The 20,452-nt window shown below is 37.5% G+C and overlaps 1 protein-coding gene across 4 annotated transcripts in view; it reads right to left on the bottom strand.

Moving 5' to 3' along the window:
* VCAN (versican) overlaps nucleotides 1-20,452 on the bottom strand; it is a 114,459-nt gene that overhangs the window by 44,150 nt on the left and 49,857 nt on the right. For 2 of the 4 annotated variants that reach the window (XM_059063442.2, XM_067031252.1), the window contains exon 7: nucleotides 17,268-20,252. The exons of the other annotated variants lie outside the window; for them this stretch is intronic. In XM_059063442.2, coding sequence (XP_058919425.1) covers nucleotides 17,268-20,252 — 2,985 coding nt within the window. The remainder of the gene's footprint in view (nucleotides 1-17,267; nucleotides 20,253-20,452) is intronic. 4 annotated transcript variants of the gene reach the window in all.

Here is a 20,452-nt window from a genome sequence, read left to right as displayed (position 1 = left end):
ATAAATAAAAAAGCCGCACCCTTCCATGCATGAAAGGATCAGTATCTAGCATTTACCGATGTCAAAAAAGAAAAATACTCTATTGAGAAGGTAGCAATATTGTTTATATTCTTTATGTCAACATAAGTATATAAGAAGTATATGAACTATCAGTAAGAACTTTACGGGGCTTCCCTGGTGGTGCAGTGGTTAAGAATCCGCCTGCCAATGCAGGGGACACAGGTGCCATCCCTGGTCCAGGAAGATCCCACATGCCGTGGAGCAACTAAGCCCGGGCACCACAGCTGCTGATCCTGAGATCTAGAGCCTGTGTGCCACAACTACTGAGCCCACGTGCCTAGAACCCATGCTCCACAACAAGAGAAGCCACTGTAATAAGCAGCCTGTGCACCGCAAGGAAGAGTAGCCCCCGCTCACCACAACTAGAGAAAGCCCAAGGGCAGCAACAAAGAAGCAACACAGCCAAAAAAAAAACGGATCTCCTTCTGTTTTTAACTATGGTTTGCTAAAAAAAACCCCAAAGACCACAAGACTTTTATGTAACTGGAAGATATACCATATTTACATTTATACCTTTCACTCTAATAAAAACAAAAAAGAAAACTCTTTTTTCTTCCTGTATCCCATTTTCACTGTATTGTCGCCATAAAACACTATTTGTGTTGGAGTGGGATAGTCTTCCTTAAATATATGTATATATATGTCCATCCTATTTAACTTTCACACACTACAAATCATTCCTTATATCTCCACCCCATACATTCAGCCTTTCAACTATGTAAACAAAGGAGTATACGCATTCAAATGAATGAAAAATATTTCTACCATTAAAAGAAATGATAATAACTCCAGTATATTATAAAAATATAAAATGAATACAGATGATTTCTGCCACAGATGTTACAACTATTCCTAACTGCCAAACTTAAGGAAATGGCTAAATGCCTTACCTTCTTTTTCCCAAAAAGAATAAGTTCGTTCAATCTTAGATCACTGAAGTTGTTACTGTAATCTTATATCGCCTCATGGTGTATATATTTTAAAAGAGAACATCTTCAGATGATAAACACCTTTTAATATGGCTTGTGTTGAAGGCTACCTTTCACTAAGAAAAAAGAATGTGAGAGACTATATATGCATGTGCATATACAGATATATGAGAGAATACATCTTTAAATGTTTTCTGTACAAATGAATCTCTTGAAATATCACATTGAGAATCTTATCTAATCACCAAATCGAGTAGTCTCTCATTGTTAATGCTATTTGAACATAGTAGAATTAAGCCACACTCGGTTAAACTATTCTGTTCAACTCTGTAGGATTTAACAGGAACTTCAAAAATACATCTATCTTAAATTGCTTATAGTGTCATTTTACACACAACCCTTTTCATTAGGTTTCACTAGGTGAACATGAGAATTCACTATTAAGAATTATCACACATACAGTTGCTAAAGTCCCGCAGCATCTTATATTTAAATACAGAAAGAATTTCAATAAGAAGCATGGGTCTGTGTCAAAAATATAAAAAATCCCCACCACATTTTGTACCTTATTACAAGTAGTGGAGATTAAACTAACCGTTCAGCCAAGCTTCTCCAGCCAAACACAAGGATAAATAAGGAAATAACTGCTTGGTATTCTTTATTTATAAACTCCTAGGCTAGGAATAGGGTAAAAATACTCAATGTTATTAGAGATTTGTATGGATTTCTAAATAAATTCCTTACGTTTTTAGAAAACAAAACTGATATAAACATATCCCACGACCTTCTTAGTGAATAATTATAGATAGAGGTTTCATTAAGTATCATGTTGGTAGCTCTAAAAATAAGTGGGGTGGAATAAAGCCGAAAGAGAAAAGACACAGAGGCATGTCAGTGTGTCAAATGTCAGCATGTCAAACGAACTGACACCCTGATGCTCACTTACATGTTTTACAAAGGAATGAATAATTTAAATTAAAATGTTTTTCTAGCAAAGAAGACAAAGAAGTCATTGTAAATCAACAATTTATATAGTAATTTCATTGACTATCAACTCTTATTGTCTACTTAATTCAATTAATTAATGTCCCTGACATTCACTTTATATTCTCTAGTTTTAGTTCAATGAACAAAGGATAATATTCTTTTAGTCCATTTTCCACTTGGGTAAGGAACTCTGACATTTCTTATTGCTCATAAATCTATGAGGACTTCTTAGTATTTTAGACCATTGTATCAGAAAATGTCACCAAAAGACTCAAATGTTAGATGGAGTATATTTTCTAACCTAAATAAATATCACAATATTTCAATCACAGCCATACAAACACAGCAGAGAGTGGTCTTTGCATATACTTCACAACACAGCTCGGCATCATACTGGTTTTTGCACGCAAAATTAAATGTACCACCACAAACATGCATGACACCCAAGCATGTTATCTCCCCAGGACCAACTGATTGCACAAAATTTACTGAGTACCTATTATCTATGAGACTATGTGGCAGACACATGTTTACCAACTTTACAGAGACCTAAGACCTCCAAGGGTATCTTCCAAATCTCTCTCTTTTCTCTCTGAAACAAATGCTCTTGACAATAGGTTAGAGAAATGACCTTACTATAATTCTTTTCTCCCTATTTTTTTAAAAAAGGACACTTTTTCAGTGTACATATTGCGAATGTACTAATCATTAAATTTACATTAGGATTCCTTTTTCCACTTGCCTTACAAGCATCTGATCTGACTTGCCTCAGAATGGTAGAAAACACAGAAATACTTTAAGCTGTTTCATCTTACGCTTCTCATGGTACCTTGAAGCTGGCACTGACCAAAGAACTATCAGCACATCGTAATAAACAGTGATTTTTAAAGTGCTCATTGGATATGTACTGTAAAAATATTTCACTAAATGAGAATTCTTAAATAAAACGAAGATATGAAATGTGAGTTGGAATTATTTTGTTTCCTTTTTCTGAAGGAAGATTCCCAAGGAATCTTCTCACAAGTTACTAGTATTTATTATTATTATTATTATTATTTTTGCAGTACGTGGGCCTCTCACTGCTGTGGCCTCTCCCGTTGCGGAGCACGGGCTCTGGACGCGCAGGCTCAGCGGCCATGGCTCACGGGCCCAGCCGCTCCACGGCATGTGGGATCTTCCTGAACCGGGGCACGAACCCGTGTCCCCTGCATCAGCAGGTGGATTCTCAACCACTGCGCCACCAGGGAAGCCCACTAGTATTTATTATTAAAATAAGTTGTGTTCCAAATGGTTTCTTCCGTTTTCTTAGTATTGGTTTGAGAGTGACGAAAATATTCATTGCCCAGGGCTTTGAAGATAATTTTTTCTGCCAACAGATTCTCTACAGATAAATCTACATTTCATTCTCAGCGTGGCTAGTTTGTTTCCATATTTTTAAAATTTCATGAAACCTACCTAGTATAGATAGGTGAATTCTTTCCTACCACTGCCACCTACATCTCACCCATATTCCTATTTGCTCCTCTTTGTTTATTTAGTTTCTGAAATTACTTCTTCATCCCCCTTTCTTGTCACCACCATCACCCACCACGCATGCTATGAGAGAGTTGCAAGAGCTATAATTATTGCAAACCAGAAAAGTTTCTTTGCAGGGTGTGGTAGGGGGACACCTGTGCTATTGTGAAAGCAGGTATTTCATTACAAAGTTGTGATCTGCTCTACTTTGTATCAACAGTGCAACCTCAGGGAGTAATTAATATTCCCAGCTCTTAGATGAACAAGTCCTTATAAAAGACGGCTCTATTTTAGAATTTTATTCTAAGGGTGATATAACTTTTATTTGGATTGCAAGAGTCAAACCACAAAACTCCACAAGGTGTATGTATAATCTTTTCTATGTTTACATGAATGTATTTTAACAACTTGACTTGAATATACTGGTACCACGCGTTAATAGATTTTTTTTTAATGGCATTTCACACAAAGCTTTACTGCTAGCTGACCTCAAATTATTCACCAAGTATTTTTAAGTACTTCATGGCAGAGTTTTGTAGACATAGCACAAGTCTTCCAGTCTTACTGTTAGCAGACACAAAACATAGTTGCTAAGATGCAGAGGCAGCTGGCTAAAGTTCATGTTCTCTATAGGGAATTTTACAATTTAAGAGCTTTTAATTAAATGTAATTATATACAAATCTACTCAGCAGAGAGATATTAGGATCACATTTCTTTATTAAAATAGATTTCATCTTAATGTGCATCAAAAATGATTTTGGTTCTTTATTTAAAAAATACAATAGACAGCCATACTGAAGTACTTAAGAAACACAGAACTAAAATAGAGAAAACTTGAAGTTCTCTAAGATGTTTCAGCTTTCTGACACATACCTATGAATCTAATAACCAGACATAAGCAAATGCTTCAATTTCATTCACCTTTGATATGTTCTTAATTAAAATAAAATGCTAACTGGCACCTTATAAAGCAAAGAAAACCACCTAATGTGCATTTCAACTAGATTGTCTCAGACATCCTAAATTCCCCATCATTTTCAAAATTTGAGGCATTAAAAACGGTGCCAACTCAGGATGTTGAAAAAAGAATTGACATTAGTGATCAAGATATAAACATCCTCCCCAAATCTTGTCAGTTGTTTTTGCATACTTAATTACATTAAAAATTGAAAATCACGTGACATTTATATAAATACCCAATTCCTCCAGAGGTGAGAGATTATGCTAGAGGCTGAGAGATCAAGATTGGATTCTGTGACCTGCATCTCCCTATTAGCTCTGCTAGCTGAGGTTCATTTGGTGCACCACCCTAGCATGTTATCTTACATTGACAGCTCCCTCTTGCTGAGCGAGGAGCTCCATATTTTTCAATTCATGAATTTTACACCCAGAAAGGGTAATAAACAATATAAGTGTTTCTGATGGCCTCACTTTTGAGGCAGACATGATATGGGGATGATAAATGGGAATCAACTCTTTTCCCAAATTCAGATAATCCTCTAATAATGCTGTTCTTTCAAGTGGAAAGAATGTGTTTAGATACAGTCATCTGGTCTAAGTGCACTTAAGGAGTTATCACTGAGTGTGGGCTTTTCTTGCTTATAGAAGAGGCCCAAGGGACTTCCTAACTTCCAATTTTTAAAGAGTAAGGGCTTTCCTGGAGAGCTTAATCAAGTAATTTTGGGCCCTTCAAGCATTTTTGAACAATAAGATAAAGAGCTACATGAAAGAAAATCCAGGTTATTTTGGTTTCTAAGTGTTTCTTTGAAAGCAGAACAAATAAACAAAAACCAACCATACCGCAGTACTTTTCTTATCTTTTTCATGTTAGTTCTCTAAGATTGTCAAAGCTTTTCATAGATAAATAGATGCTAGAGAGATAGATAATAGACAAATAATTACCAGACGTCCTAACACCAGAAAAGTACTTTGGTCAAAATCAAGGATTTAAAATTTAAGTAAAAAAGCTTTGACTAAAGTAAAACAAATGCCTCTCATAAATACATACATACATACATATATACATATATATGTGTGTGTGTGTGTGTGTATATATATATATATATATATATATATATATATATATATACTTCCTTTTAAGCCCCCAAATTATAGCTACTAAACTAAACTTACCAAACACCATTTTATTTTGTTTACACCACCCCTTCTTCAAAAGTCATCTTTGCCACCTGACTTCTTCAATAGGGTGTTCAAACAGCTCCATCACTGTACCCACATTTATCCTCTGCCTTTTATTCTCTGTTCTCATTCTCTGCATCTCTAAGTTGGATGCAGAGAATCCATGCCCCCATCTCAAGATCCTCCTCATTCCCAACTCACACTTCTGTTCAACAAGAACACTCCTGCCCCCAACTTGGAATCTTCATAAACCCTCCTTTGAACTTCATCCCTGCATTTATGAATGATCCAGCAGAAGCCCCTAGATATCTATCTCTTCACTAAAACTCATCAGCCCAAATTGGCTGTATCTTTAATTTGTATGCCAGAGGACTTATGTCATATTATTCTTATTTATAACTTCCCTAGTTGTTATTATATACTTGTTTCACCTTCTTTACTAACTTCTATATTCAATAATTGAAGTGAAGGGATCCTTTAAACATGTAATGCTCTCCTTACACTAGCCACTTAGCCCTTCTTTTGGGAATTTAGTTGGATGAATGTCTACATATTTATTTATCATCAAGAATGGAAAAGCTGGTGCTTCCCTGGTGGTGCAGTGGTTAAGAATCCGCCTGCCAATGCAGGGGACACAGGTTCGAGCCCTGGTCCGGGAAGATCCCACATGCTGAGGAGCAACTAAGCCTGTGCGCCACAACTACTGAGCCTGCTCTCTAGAGTCCATGAGCCACAATTACTGAAGCCCTCGCATCACAGCTACTGAAGCCTGCACACCACAACTACCGAAGCCCATGCACCAAAACTGCTGAAGCCTGCATGCCTAGAGCCCATGCTCTGCAATAAGCCTGCACACCACAAGAAAGAGTGGCCCTCGCTCACCGCAACTAGAGAAAGCCCGTGTGCAGCAATGAAGACCCAACGCAGCCAAAAATAAATAAATTAATTATAAAAAAAGAACTGAAAAGTTTACACTTACTACTTTGATACTTCCTTTGAAAGACTTGCCTTTTTTCTGGACTGAAAAATTGTTGTTTTTTGGCTGCAATAATAGTTCAAATTCTGAGATACAACTAAAAGAGCATACAGATAACTCAAATACTAAAGACTTTTATGGTTATAAAAATCAGATAATGTAAATATGCAGGCACAGTCTCAATATTCTTTTTATCATTCTTTTTCTTTCCAAATCTAGAAGCTGTATAGGCTTATCACACTGTTTTTCTCGAATGTAAATATATAATAAACAAATTCACTTTGGCAGTATAGCCCAAAGCTTAAGAGTACAGCTTAAGCTATAAGCATATTTATTTCCTTTTAATTTCCATGTTGATAGAGAGAAAGTAATATGGGTACAGCAAAGTGAGGTATGCAGTTCCGGGTAATTCCAGATGTATTCTCCACTCTTCACTATCACTTTTGATTCAATTACAATTATTCTGAGACTTTAAAAAACATATATTTCGGGCTTGCCTGGTGGCACAGTGGTTGTGAGTCCGCCTGCCGATGCAGGGGACACGGGTTCGTGCCCCGGTCCGGGAGGATCCCACGTGCCGCGGAGCGGCTGGGCCCGTGAGCCATGGCCGCTGAGCCTGCGCGTCCGGAGCCTGTGCTCCGCAACGGGAGAGGCCACAACAGTGAGAGGTCACAACAGTGAGAGACCCGCGTACAGCAAAAAAACCCAAAACACATATATTTCAATGATAGTTAATTCTACTTTCTTTCTTACTTACAGATGCCAAGGTTCATTTAACATTTGTGAGAAAAGTTACACTTCCCAAAACATGATCAAAGACCACAGTTTCACTAAGGGGAGATTAAATAAAGCATTTTTTTTTTTTTCCTCCTTAAAAATGGTAAAATACAACTTAAATTTGCAGAGGCTTAAAGCAGCCCCTTCCCCAGGAATGTCTTTCAGCCTCTGTCTGAGGTCAGAAAGCCTTTACTTTACCAGTAGAGTTCAATATTCTCTAGGCATCAAAATCACATGCATTTAACAATACAGATACCTAATATTTAAAAAAATTAAAGAAAGCAAATTTAAGAAAAGAAACCAAAAAACAAGTACAAAGGCCTAAGCCTTATCACTAGAAATTCAGATTCAAATTATCTGGTGGAGGATGGGGTAGTGGATATTTTTATCTGGAGGCTCCCTGGTGATTCTGATATAGAGCCAAGGTTGAAAAGCAGTGTGAGCAATATTTATGCCCTGGGAGATTTCTTGGTGTTCCTCAAACCCCTGCACAGAATGGCATCATTGTTGGTCAGCTGGCTGATGCCTGGTTGGTGCTAGTCTGGGTCCTCCTGAGTAAAATGGATGGCTGCTCAGTGAGGGGATAAATGCCCAGAGTTTCCTGTGAGGTCAATTCTGAGTCTTTGCCTGCTACCAGGTGCCGCTTAGATTAACTTACTTCATATTACCTCTATTTTTCCTTTTATTAAAGCAACCAACTAGCCTTTATTGCATACTCTTGTTGCTTACTAATTATTTCAAGTTGCCTTCCCAACTAAGCTATGGATGATATTCTTTTCTTTCCCCCAGCCACAGAGTAGCTTGATTGAATGACTTTATTTCAACAAGCCTTTACAATATTTCCTGGAGGTGAGTGTGAAGAGATGGGCAGAGAATGTTTTATCTGCAGAGAGTAAAATGGTTCCCCTACAGAGCAGAGCAGAGCAAGATAAGATCACACCATAATAAAAAATGATAATTTCAGTATATTCCATTGTACTCTACAAAAGCATACATTAGTATATTTTCTTTTCCCTTTCTCAACTTAGAAAAACCAAAACCTACTATGCGCAGCATACAGCCAAAGAAACTAACTCACCCTGTGAGACGCCAGGAATACTGTGGTATTAAAATGAAAAGATAAAGTCACTAGAAGCCAGTCAAGGTAGTGTGTGCTGATTATATACTGGGTGCAATCAAGTCCAGGTATAGTACTGTGACACAATATGTCAAATTTTCATAGATACGGATGCTGATATACAATTAAACTTTTCCTCTCACTCCACAGATTCGTTCTTTCCAGTTTCAGATCTCCTACTTAGACTTCAAATTATTTATGGAAAAATGCTTTATATATTATCACAATAATTCTAGCAAGTATTTAGAAGGTTCACCATAATTTATTTTCCTCCCCCAAATCAAACCACTCTTTTTAAGAATAATTATAGCCTTCATGCCAATAGATCAATGTTTCCCTCCTGATCCATACTCAAAGTCTAAACACTGGCATATCTCTCTAAGGAGCACAGTTTCTAATGCAATAAAATAGGTTCTCAATTGTCCACATGATGCCTTAGGTTGAAAGAATAGTCTACCTTTTCTATTGCCTCAATTGTGTTATTAAAAAAAAAAATCAAAGTACTTCCTTACAAATGAAAAAAAATATACAACAGTTTTCACAAAAACACATCCCCACGCCCTCAACCAGGGCCCCATTCTTGGAATCCTTCTATCAGTAAAACCACTTATTAACCAGCTTTTCTATTTGTACGTGACAAACTGGCCTCACTGAGGTGCAATGTTATAAATTTTGTAAACTGACAAAAATAGGTAATGCCTTTTTCAAAATAAAATGTTCACTTTACCTCATTAAAATGGAACCTCACAAAGCATTTCTTTTTCCATTTCTTTTATCCCTATTGCTCCTCTCACCACACGTCTCCCCCCTTGGCTACGCCCCTCCCCCTCCCCCCCAAAAGTTCTGAACACTGTCTGGGCCCGTGAATACATTTTTTATTCATTGCACAAATGAATGATCTAAGAGCTATTAAGAAAGAAGAATGTAATCCCTGTGTAGAGAACTGGGGGGTTTCCTTGACAACAACAAAAAGACAGCAGGGAATGCCCATGTTTTCTATGAATATGCAAGAAGAGGCCTGGCCCAGCACCTGGAAAAATTTGTAAAGAATTCGTAAAAAGATCTTTTCTTTGAAACAAAATTAAATTGGTAGTTATCAAAAATCACAAGCCCAATTTTCACACATGAAAAAGAGCAGAAAGCTAATGAATTCTACATGTAGATACTATAGAATCAATACTATAACTATATTTAAATTTTAAATAAGGGCTGCAGCTGCTTCTGATTTGCACCCAAAATGGCATCACCCTAGACAAACACAATTCATGGAAGATTAAAATTTTAACAAGCTCTTGCAGTTAAGCAGATACTATAGTGTAATTATATTTGGTTCCCTGGTATAAATCATCTTGAATTTTAAGATAATTCCATTTTTAACCTATTTAATAAAAAATAGTCTAAATCTTCCTATATCTAGAAGTTCAGAATGAAATAAGTGCTGAAGCTGAGAGGGAATTAATTTGTACGAAGTCATTGCCACGTGCCAGGCACTGTGCTTGGTGCTTTCTAGTCACTTAAGGAGTGTTAAATGTGCGATGTGTCTGCCACCATGACTGGCAAGCCCTGGAAGAGATCCTTTCTCCTTTAAGCAATCTGGTCAGTTTGTAGTAGTAGCAAGTATTTTTAATGCTATAACAACTGAGGTCTATGGAGATCAAGCAATTTACTCAAGACCAAACAGATCACAATAAACAATGTTGACCATGAACCCAGGTCTGTTTCCAAAGGTTCTTTCCACTACATCAACTGCGTCTTCCATGTATCCCATGGAGCAAACCAACTACTTATCCGTGGTCGTTCAGAATATCACAGACAGAGTGTGCTTCAAAAATCCAGTTCTAGTGTAGTACTTAGTGTATGGCAATTATTTGACTATTTGTTGAATACGTGTATATTATATATATGTTTGGATACATATATGTGTTTATATATATATATATATATATAAAATCATCTTTTGATTTCATAATCCCTGTGGTTTGGAAAAAAGAGTATAGGTCAGAATTTAGGAAATTTTTTTTTTAATACAATAATCACCACTACATCCATTTTACTGGCCAAAAATTCTGACAGAAAATTTGAGAAATTCCTGGGTCCGCATTGCCGAGAATCAAAGGAGAGACTGACTCTAGATTCCCCAACTTACAGCACCTGCTTCTGTAATATTAGTGATTCAAATTTCACTTGAATTAAGATATCATAAACCTATAGATCACCGTTTAGAACATGCAGCCCACTCTTTAAAAAGTAGTTTTCTCTCATTTAACTTTACAAGTGTGTAACTCTGAACCGTGATACTACATAGGGATGTATTTTGAAAAGTTCAACGTTATTTAACTTACAGAAGACACTATCTTTATCAAAAAGTATCAATCATTAAAAAACAGAAAAAAGTGAGAACAATCCCTCCTGAGGAAGTTGCCTGAATACCTCTGGTATCCATGAATCTGTATAGGTTTCTAGGTGAATCCTAAGAAGGCATTCATCTTCTGAAGGAGGGATGCCCACTCTGTCATCCCAGCCCTATCTGGAAAAATGCCTGATTGTACTTGGGGCTCCTTAGCCTCACTGGTGAGCCTCTGTTGGGAAGCAATTGGCTAATAACTCGTTTCTGGTAATTTATTTTTGATCTAACCCTCCAACAAGGACTAACTTATATATCTTCCTCCTCATGAACTACTCTCTGAATCCCCTGCCTTCATTGATTCGTTCTTTGCTGACCTCATCTGCCATTCACAATTAGTACCTCATACCAAGTGCGTAATTATGTGTTTCCGTACTGCAATTATATTTGATTGTGTTACTATTGGCTCCCCAAAATGCATTTAAAATCCTTGGGAGCAGGGCCTATGGTTTATGTTTATTTTGTGCCCCTTTTAATTCTGTTAAAGAACAAGGCATGTTGTAGCTTTACCTGAAGAGAACCCTAGATTGACTGCACTCTGCTGGAAGACAGTGTATGCCTTTCTCTAGAGGTCACTGCCAATAAGAACTAAGTGGTATCTGCCTTTGGTTAACGCCCCACCTCAGTAGTAGTTTTGATAATAGCAACTTGTAATTGCAAATGCCATTTTCAGAAAGAATAGGCATTGGTTCATGTTAGGAAGAAGACAACAAGTTCCTTTTAGCTATCTACGGAACATCTCTTTTATTAGTAAAACTCAACCTGTGAGAAATACAATTTCAATTTCTTAAATTTTTCCTTGAGATTAGTGGGTTAATAAAATATTTATAGAACATTTAAACATTTGAGAGTTGGGCTTCCCGGGTGGTTCAGTGGTTAAGAATCCGCCTGCCAATGCAGGGGACACGGGTCCGAGCCCTGGTCTGGGAAGATCCCACATGCTGCGGAGCAACTAAGCCCATGCGCCACAACTACTGAGCCTGAGCTCTAGAGCTCTAGAGCCACAACTACTGAGCCCGAGAGCCGCAACTACTGAAGCCTGCGCACCTAGAGCCCGTGCTCCACAAGAGAAGCCACCGCAATGAGAAGCCTGCGCATCGCAACAGAGTAGCCCCTGCTCGCGGCAACTAGAGAAAGCTCGGGTGCAGCAACAAAGACCCGACACAGCCAAAAATAAATTAAATAAAATAATTTTTTTTTTTAAAAAGCTTTAAAAAATTGAGACTCTATGTATGTTTGTATGTGTGTCTCTATGGGACCGTATGTGTTATACATAGAAAATATTTCACTTAGGAGGACTTCGTAAACAAAGGTAACTTTTGGTCTGTAGTGCAGTGTTAAGCTCATTAATAATATAGAAACATTAAGGTGAATTCTGTTTTTCCTCCTATAGAAGTGAAAGGAAGATAGACAGTCTCTTCTTTTTTCACCATTTGACTAATAGAAGAACTCAATTCTTTTCTAGACAGCCAAGAAGAAATGGGGGAAGCCATCCTAATTCCCTGCAGAAAAAAATGTGCTTCTCTGGAAGGGAGCCACAGCTGGAGCCCAGCAAAAGGAACCACTCAAATGTGCAGGCACCCGCCCCATCCACTTTCAGGGAAGTGCTCCAAAATTCTGCAGGAGAGAAACAGCCCAGAATCAGAGCTACTGATTTCAGCATGCTGTTCTCTTGCCATAGCAGGTATCTGAATAGCATACAGTGTCCCATATTAGCAGCAAACTAAATATAAGCCATCTGCTTTTAAACCAATAGAATGCCAACGAGAAGCCAGTCTTTCCAGAGTCTATGTTCTTTCAGAAATTGATGGACAGGGTGGCACCTGAGCCAATAGAGAGTCATTATTCCTGTGAGTTCATCAGGGGAGAGAACTGCCTCACTGCAAAAATGCTCCAAGGAGCGCCAAGACATACACCAGTGCCAAAGTGTCAGACCCAGTGTGCCTCCATTTGCTCATCTGCAATGCTTTCCCTACTTGCCTCATAAATTATTTCTGAGGTTTAAACATGATAAAATATGTAAAAAGTGGTCTGAAAGTATCAAGCTCTAAGTGTGTGCTTGATGACTTTGCTCTGCACATACTCTGAAATGTAATTATCTATGATTTTGATTACACATAGGTATGAATAAGATTGAAGCTAGATTTGCTTAATTTGTTTTATACGGGATCATACAGAGTTATTCAAAGGTAAAAGTTAATAAATGTGTATCATTATAGTGATAGATAGATAATTAGGCCAATTTAGAAAATGTTTTTACTTAAAAAAATCAATTCACTCAGGAATTAAATGTTGCTGCTTATTTTGAATTACCTACATGTTATCATTCTCTTTCTAGCTGTGTCCTGAGGTACATGTTACTTTAGAAACTGTCACTGGGGGTGAGGGAGAGGTCCCAAGAAAGTGGGCCTCCTGATACCCCCCTCAAACACTAACCAAAACAGCCACTCTTTTTATCCACTCAAAATATAGAGGCCCTGAATAACATTTTATTTGAAGAAAGGAATCTGATCCTATAATTAAAACTCTGAAAATAATTTTCCTACATAATAAATTCTATAAAAATGAAAAATGTGATTAAAAAATTATATGAGGCTATCTTGGGCTAATATTACCTTTTAAAAAATGACTGTACAATCAATAGTATAAATATTGGTGTTTACCCAGATATCCCCTGTTCTCAGAACTAACGTCCCTTATTCTTTACCCTCTCCTCAATAGCATCATATTCAGAAAATAAATCTTCATCTCTATATACATTTCTCGAATGTACAAACAAAAATGCAGATGGGATTAATCACATGGGAATCATTTCTGAATGATGTCAGCAATAAAGTACTGTAATTCTCAATAAGGAAACAGCAAAATGAACTCTAATTTAGAAGCCAAAATTATTCTTCTCAAAATCTCATTAATCTTTAATGCCATTTCATTAATAATTTTATCAATCTTTTATATATATATCATTTTCATTTAATATTGGCTAAATACCTGTCTTACACTTAGATTTGGATAGATATAAATTATAAAACTAGCAAAAAGGAACACCTGGCAAGAAAATAATAACAAGCAGGCCTGTTTAAAACTTCTTTAAAAAAACTAATAAGCCACCTATTTTAAGGTTATAACCATGAACATTTGCATAATAATGTTAAATTAAATATCTGTACACTTCCACATTATTCTCTGAGTTAAAGGTACAGTATATCATTTTAAAAAAATATTCAGAATCCTGTTACACTAACTTGTGACATTTCAGATGATTTCGAGGAACATTCTTTAAAAAAAGGGAAAAAAACTCCAGAATTGATAAAACTCTTCCTATGCCTTTAAACTCTATAGACTTCATACATGTTCACAAAGAAAACTTTTCAATAATTTTTCAAATGCAGGTGTGCAAATTACTCCTGAAATAGACAGGAGTCATATTTTCAGTATCCCCTGAACCGCTGTTAAACCCACCCTATAGCATTTTTCAGCTCATAAAAGTTTTATGAGCTGAAAAGTTCCTTCAGATTTTGTTTCACTGCTAACTAGAGTTGCCCTCTAGCATAGCACCCTAAGTTGCTATTAAGATCCACTGGAACAAATATAACATAAATATGTCCTGCATAGCATGTTTTGTTTCATAACAGTAAAACTTTTTTCTAAAAAATCAAGATATATATGACTTGCTGAGTGCAGCAAAAAAATTATGAATGCCTTGGTTTAGTGTAGCATGCGTGGTGTTTTCGCTTACTTGAATATACAGTATGTGTAGAGTTCAATTTTATGTTTATGAATAGCTTTATATAAATTTGTACATGTACCAAGGATTTTCCAGTTTGGAAAAATGTGCCTTAATATATAAAAAGGTTGGTTTTCCAGGCACATATGTATTTTTCCTTATTAATGTACACCTGCCCTAAAACTCATTAATTTAACATCTGCTTTAGGGTTTGCCCTTGTCAAAATGGAAAATCCTTGAAAAATTAAATTTCTCATAGGAAACAAATGAGTATAAGTAAAGCAGTTGGATCTGAGTCAACCTCATTGTCTTATCAAGACAATAAACAGTGTTTTTATTCTTAAGGAGAATGGCATATATAAAGCACACGAAAAAGCCAGACAGATGAGGGGGCCAGTGTGGTGTGAAAGAGAGAGAGATGGAGGGAGGGAACTAGATAGAGACATGTCCTATCCTCACCCCCAGACCCCACCCCACTCACTGGAACCCCATGCTGAAGGAGATAACCAAGTATTCCCTTTCCACAGTTTTCTGACCCATTGTTATAAATGCTGAACGAAAATTAGTTTGAAGGAAAATCGTGGTCACATGTTTTAAAAGTGGAAGAAAGAGGAGGAAACACCTAGTTGTGTTTCCCAGACCCAGCTGAATTAAGCTGACAATTCAGATAAAAATACACACTTTGTATAAATGGTTTCTGAGTTAGGTTACGCAGACCCTCCATTTCAAGCAACCATTTATAAACTTAGATTTTATTTTTCCCTGATGACTGCCAATTCTTCCACGGAGATTGACTTTCACTTTTTCCATTTTGTCATTTGATCACCCTCACCTGAACGCACAGCTTCCCATTTAGAAGAGTTTTTAAACGCAGAACATTTTTTTTACTGTTTTCTATATCATTTGATTCAATGCAGTATCTACACTAACAAGAGAGTCATCTAAATTGGGAAAAACTTCTGTATAGTTAGTCATTCAAGTATTTTTTTTGATTCTCAAATTAAGCGTTCATAGTAATCCCTATATGCTTCTCTTCAATTCTTTCGTTTTCACAGTATTATCTTCTTGTCACTTTTCCAACCCCTACTAACAGGAATCCTCAATCCCACTACTTGGCAGCTCGCCTTCTCTCTCCAACCCCAGCTCCAATAGGCGGAAGAGGAATGTAAGAGAGAAGAAATATGTTACGGTTTCCAAGAAACGGCATTATAAGCAGGAAAATAATGCTCCGATCCTGGCCTCGTTCAGCGGTATTGGGAAGTGGAGATTAACGTCGATATTCTGGGAGTGTATTCTCTTCTCTACTGTTCACTGCCCCACACAAACTTTTACACTGAGAAAGTTCTGGGTGACAGAAACCAAGTTACCATCTAACAGCACTGGAAGCCAGCTGACTTGAGATTAGAGCCACATGTGTTCCCAACAGGTGCACCCCTGAGCGGGCTAATGAGGGCAGCATCCCTCTTAAGAAAAACGACACCTTGAGGGGTATAGCCCAACATTAAGAGAGAAAACCTGCTCAAGATCATTCTTCTAGCCTGACTTCTCAGAGCCAGGTCAAGGAAAAATGAGTATTTATTCCTTTAATCCACATATTAAAACTAAAACACAGCAACTTAACTAAAATCAATGATCTTAACTTCTAAATTAAAAAAAGACAAACCAACCTGAATAGATCTATTGAATTGCATACACTATGTATTTGCAATTCAGCTTACCGAATTTAGAAGATAAAGTGGACTGACCTTTAGGAAGGAATAAGTTATGTTTGATGATAAAAATGGCAAGTATTAATCAACGTAAAGAAACAGCTTTTAAGAATTTTGCCAGAGAGATGTATAAAATATTTGAACAGAATAGAAGGCATTGTGAATACTCCTAGAGATAAAATAATTAAATCATAAAATAAATAAAATTACAGCTTGGTTTTTAGAGAACAGAGGTAATGCTGACATATCCACTTTCTGAAAGTATATTTGACACAATAGATGACAGCATTTCCTAGAACTGAGCTAGACTGTATTTGTTCTAAATATGTAAAGCCTCATTAAAATACCCAAGGACAACAGCTTGAAAATATGTTGAACTTTCTTTAAAATAACATTTAAACTACAGACCCACATTACCCACCCCAAAAGTTGTATAATAAACCTGCAAATCATGGAAGAGAAAACCCAAAACAAACCTTTAGATGTCTTTTTATCAGCCCTAGGGATATGCAATACGGTTTTAGCTGTCCACAGTGTAAGTACTGAAGGTTAATAGTTAAAGACCAATGGAATGTTAACACAGTCTAGTACTACACTTGAGTAGTAACACATGGAAAGACACTGAAATTAAAACATTTTGTTCTGCATGTTCTGAAGTGATGTAACAGTGATGATTTGGTTATATTAGATGACAAAGCAGGGCTTCTTATGACTTTTAAAATAAAATAATATCTAACATTCTTCCAAATTGTTTAACATATTCTTCCAATTCTTGTACAAATACATGAAGCTAAAACAGAATTTTTTCACACTCCAGTTATCTTCTACTGGCAGCGTTTGGCATGTTGATATTTTTTTTCCAAAAGTAATTTTCAAGATAAAATGCTGGTTGCCTTGACTGATATGTCTAGAAAGCAAAGACTTACCTGTCTTGTTTTCTCTGACCTCTATAATATAAACATTTATGTCAGGGTGGAATTTTGTCCCTGCTGAGGGTTCTGGAGTGGAAAGTGCCTGTGGTCTGAAGGCTTCTTTGCCTTCCACAGTGGGTGGTCTTGTTGGCTGTGTGGCGGAAGGAGTGCTTGAAGTTGTGAAATATTCTCTATCAATATCTGTTTCTGTTTCCTTGGCTACAATATCCTCAAGGGTAGTGGGAGGAACACGAGATGTTGATTCTCCAATGATTACCATGTCACTGGTTGTTTCTTCATCAGGTTCTCTGTCAATGAGAGGCGGCTTCTCAGTGGATGCTGAAGATGTGTGAAGTCTGTCTACTGAACTGAAAGCAGTAGTGATATCACTTGGAACCATGGCTTTAATTGTTGAAAATCCTGGGAATTCTGTGGCCTTGGGCTTTTCGAATAATCCTGAGCCTAAATCAGTATAATCTAGGGATGTTTTCTCTCTTTTCTCAGTAGTGGTTTCTTCTATAAGCTGGGTAACACCGGTGCTAAAAGGTGATACAAATCCCCTTGGACTGGTACCTTCTGTTTCATATTTTTGTTCAGGCCCTGGGCTTAAAGATACCTTTGGCTCCATGCTTGGTATTAGTGTTACCATTCCATCTGTTTTTGCTTTGGGCTCAGTGACAGCACCAGGTGGATAAGACATACTCTGCTCAATTTTTCCAGCTGGAGTTGTTTCTAAAACTGGGACTCTCTCAGAACCTATCACCAATCTGTCTTCAAAGACTGTATATGCTGACCCATCGCTCTCTTGTTCATCCAAGGGTGTTGTTGTCTCCTTGGCTGTGTCAGCTGTAGAACTGGGAGGAGGAACTGGTTTCTCTGGAGTCTCTTCTTTCCATGGAAACTCTTCCTGAGTTGTTTCCTGTGTAATTTCTGTTGTTGTTCTTATAGTTTCAGGATGAATAGTAGCCTCAAAGTGAGTCTGATCAATGACATGTATGTCTTGAGAGGGTTCACCTCGAACTTCACCTTCTGATGGAATGGAAGGTACCAACACTCCCCATTCTGCCTTGGGAATTACAGAAAGAGGAATAGTATGGGAAGTGTCTACATAAGTAGTAGGCTCCTGGGTGCTACTATAATTAAAAAATGCCGATCCTTCCACATCTGAGGTGTGTGTAAATTGGGGGACAGTAGATACAGGTTTAGAGACATCCATATCTTCTCCTTCATCCAAAGCACTTCCCTCTATGGTTGCATGAACAACTCGGCCTTCCGTGCTTGTGATAGGAGAAACTCTTTCTTCAGTCGTAGAATCTCTCAAAGTTGACTTTTCTGTGATGCCAATTGAGGTAGTTGGCCGAAATCTAACTGTGAATTTTTTATGGTCTGTTGTGTCTTCCTCAGTAAACTCCTCTAATGGCTTTTGAGTACTATCTGGGATACGAGCGAATTCATCTCTTCCATCTTCAGTAAAACCTGGGATTTCTTTATCCTTTCCACTCACTCCCATAGTGGTGAGTAAGGCAGGGGGCAATTTTGGAGAGCCTGCATGTTCTGTGGACCCTAAAGGCTTTGATGCTGTATTATCTTCATCCAATGACCATTTTGATACAGTAACCACCTCCACATTTAAAGTGCTTTGGGTCAAATGCACTGTTGTAATACCCTCATCATACTTTGTGGTATCTTGATAGCCATCTGTTTCTAATCCATTTGGAGTTGTCGTAAAGTCTTTCTCCACATCTGTTGCCTCTGCCGGTGCCACACTTAGCTTTGTTGTTGTCAGGGCTGGGGAATCAAAAGATTTGGTCATTCCCACTGAATACTCTGTATGATGAATTTGCTCTGAAGAAGCTGTAGCGAACTTCATTCCAGAGAAGCCTTCTTCCTCTATTTTTCCTATAAACGAATCTTTGGTGATCTTTTCCTGTATTTCATCATCTGTATAAGTAACTGTTCTCATCTCTGGTCTTAGTGTTTCTGTTCTTTCTCTTCCTGTTTGTAGAAAGGGATAAATAACTGTGGATGTTCCCTCAACTAGTCTTTTATCACCAGAATAAGGAAACAATTCTACTTCATTAGGATGCTGTGATGGGAAAGGTGTGGTGGACATATACTGGTCAAGAAAATCTTCAGTTATCCTACCATTAGTTTGTTTCTTTTCCCAGTGGTCCATGGATGACTCATCACTGTCAGGCATAGTTACAGGTGAAAAAATCGTCGATGCTGAGACTGACTTCACCTCCTCTAGTTGAGTGCGGGTGGTGTCTTCTGAAGTCTTTGACACTGTAATGACCTCAGGCATTTGGCTAAAGACCGAGGTACTCTGACCAGATCTAACTGTAGATGTTCTGTCTTCACCATCATCTTCTCCCAAGGTGAACCCATAGTGGCTTGTGGTCACTGATTCAGAGACTGTGCTTACTGCTTTCTTTTTAGTTTGGGATTCCGGGGTCATTGTTGTAGATACAAATGGCGTTTCAGGTACAGTGAATTCCTTGGAAGGAATGTGCTTTGAGATTTCCATTGATGTTACCAAGGGACCCACTTCTATTTGTTCAATTTGTGTAACTGATTCTCGTATTTGTATATCTTCCTTGACACCATCCCATGAATCAGTAGCATGATGGAAGATGACAGTTGTACTTTGGGGCACTTCCTCCTTAATTTCAGATATGTCTGGCTTTCCAAGAGGTCCTGAAGCAGAAGGTGAGTAATAGTCCATATCCCAAGGCTTCTTAGTACTCCCATCAGGTGCGGGTGATTCCGTGGCTATTCTGTGTGTGATAGTTAGAGGTTGAACTGTGGCTTTCTGTTCAAAATTGGCTATATTTCCCACAGGAGGGAACTTTGTTGTAATGACAGGTAATTCGGTGATTAAAGGGACTATTGGTGTAGTTCTGTCGGGTCCCGTTTGTAGTTCTTCCAATAAAGTGGGTGAGGCAGTTTCTGCAAGCATATTCAGTTCGATGGTTGTAGCCTCTGATATATTCTGTTTAGCTAGAAAAATAATTTCAAAGAGTTGATTAGACAAGTCACTAATAAAAATTTGCACGTCCAGTGTGTTTGTTAAGTGCTGTTGTGTACTTTGGGGTGACTCCCAAGTGTTTTCTGATGGAGAGGAGTCTAAAAACTATACTTAAATTAATCCAAAGACAGACAATTGAACATTTAATCATCACAAATTGATCACTTGTTTT

The sequence above is a fragment of the Kogia breviceps genome, chromosome 4 (genome assembly GCF_026419965.1).
Source record: "Kogia breviceps isolate mKogBre1 chromosome 4, mKogBre1 haplotype 1, whole genome shotgun sequence".
In the NCBI taxonomy this organism is placed as follows: Eukaryota; Metazoa; Chordata; class Mammalia; order Artiodactyla; family Physeteridae; genus Kogia; species Kogia breviceps.
This window is presented reverse-complemented; position numbering and strand designations above follow the sequence as displayed.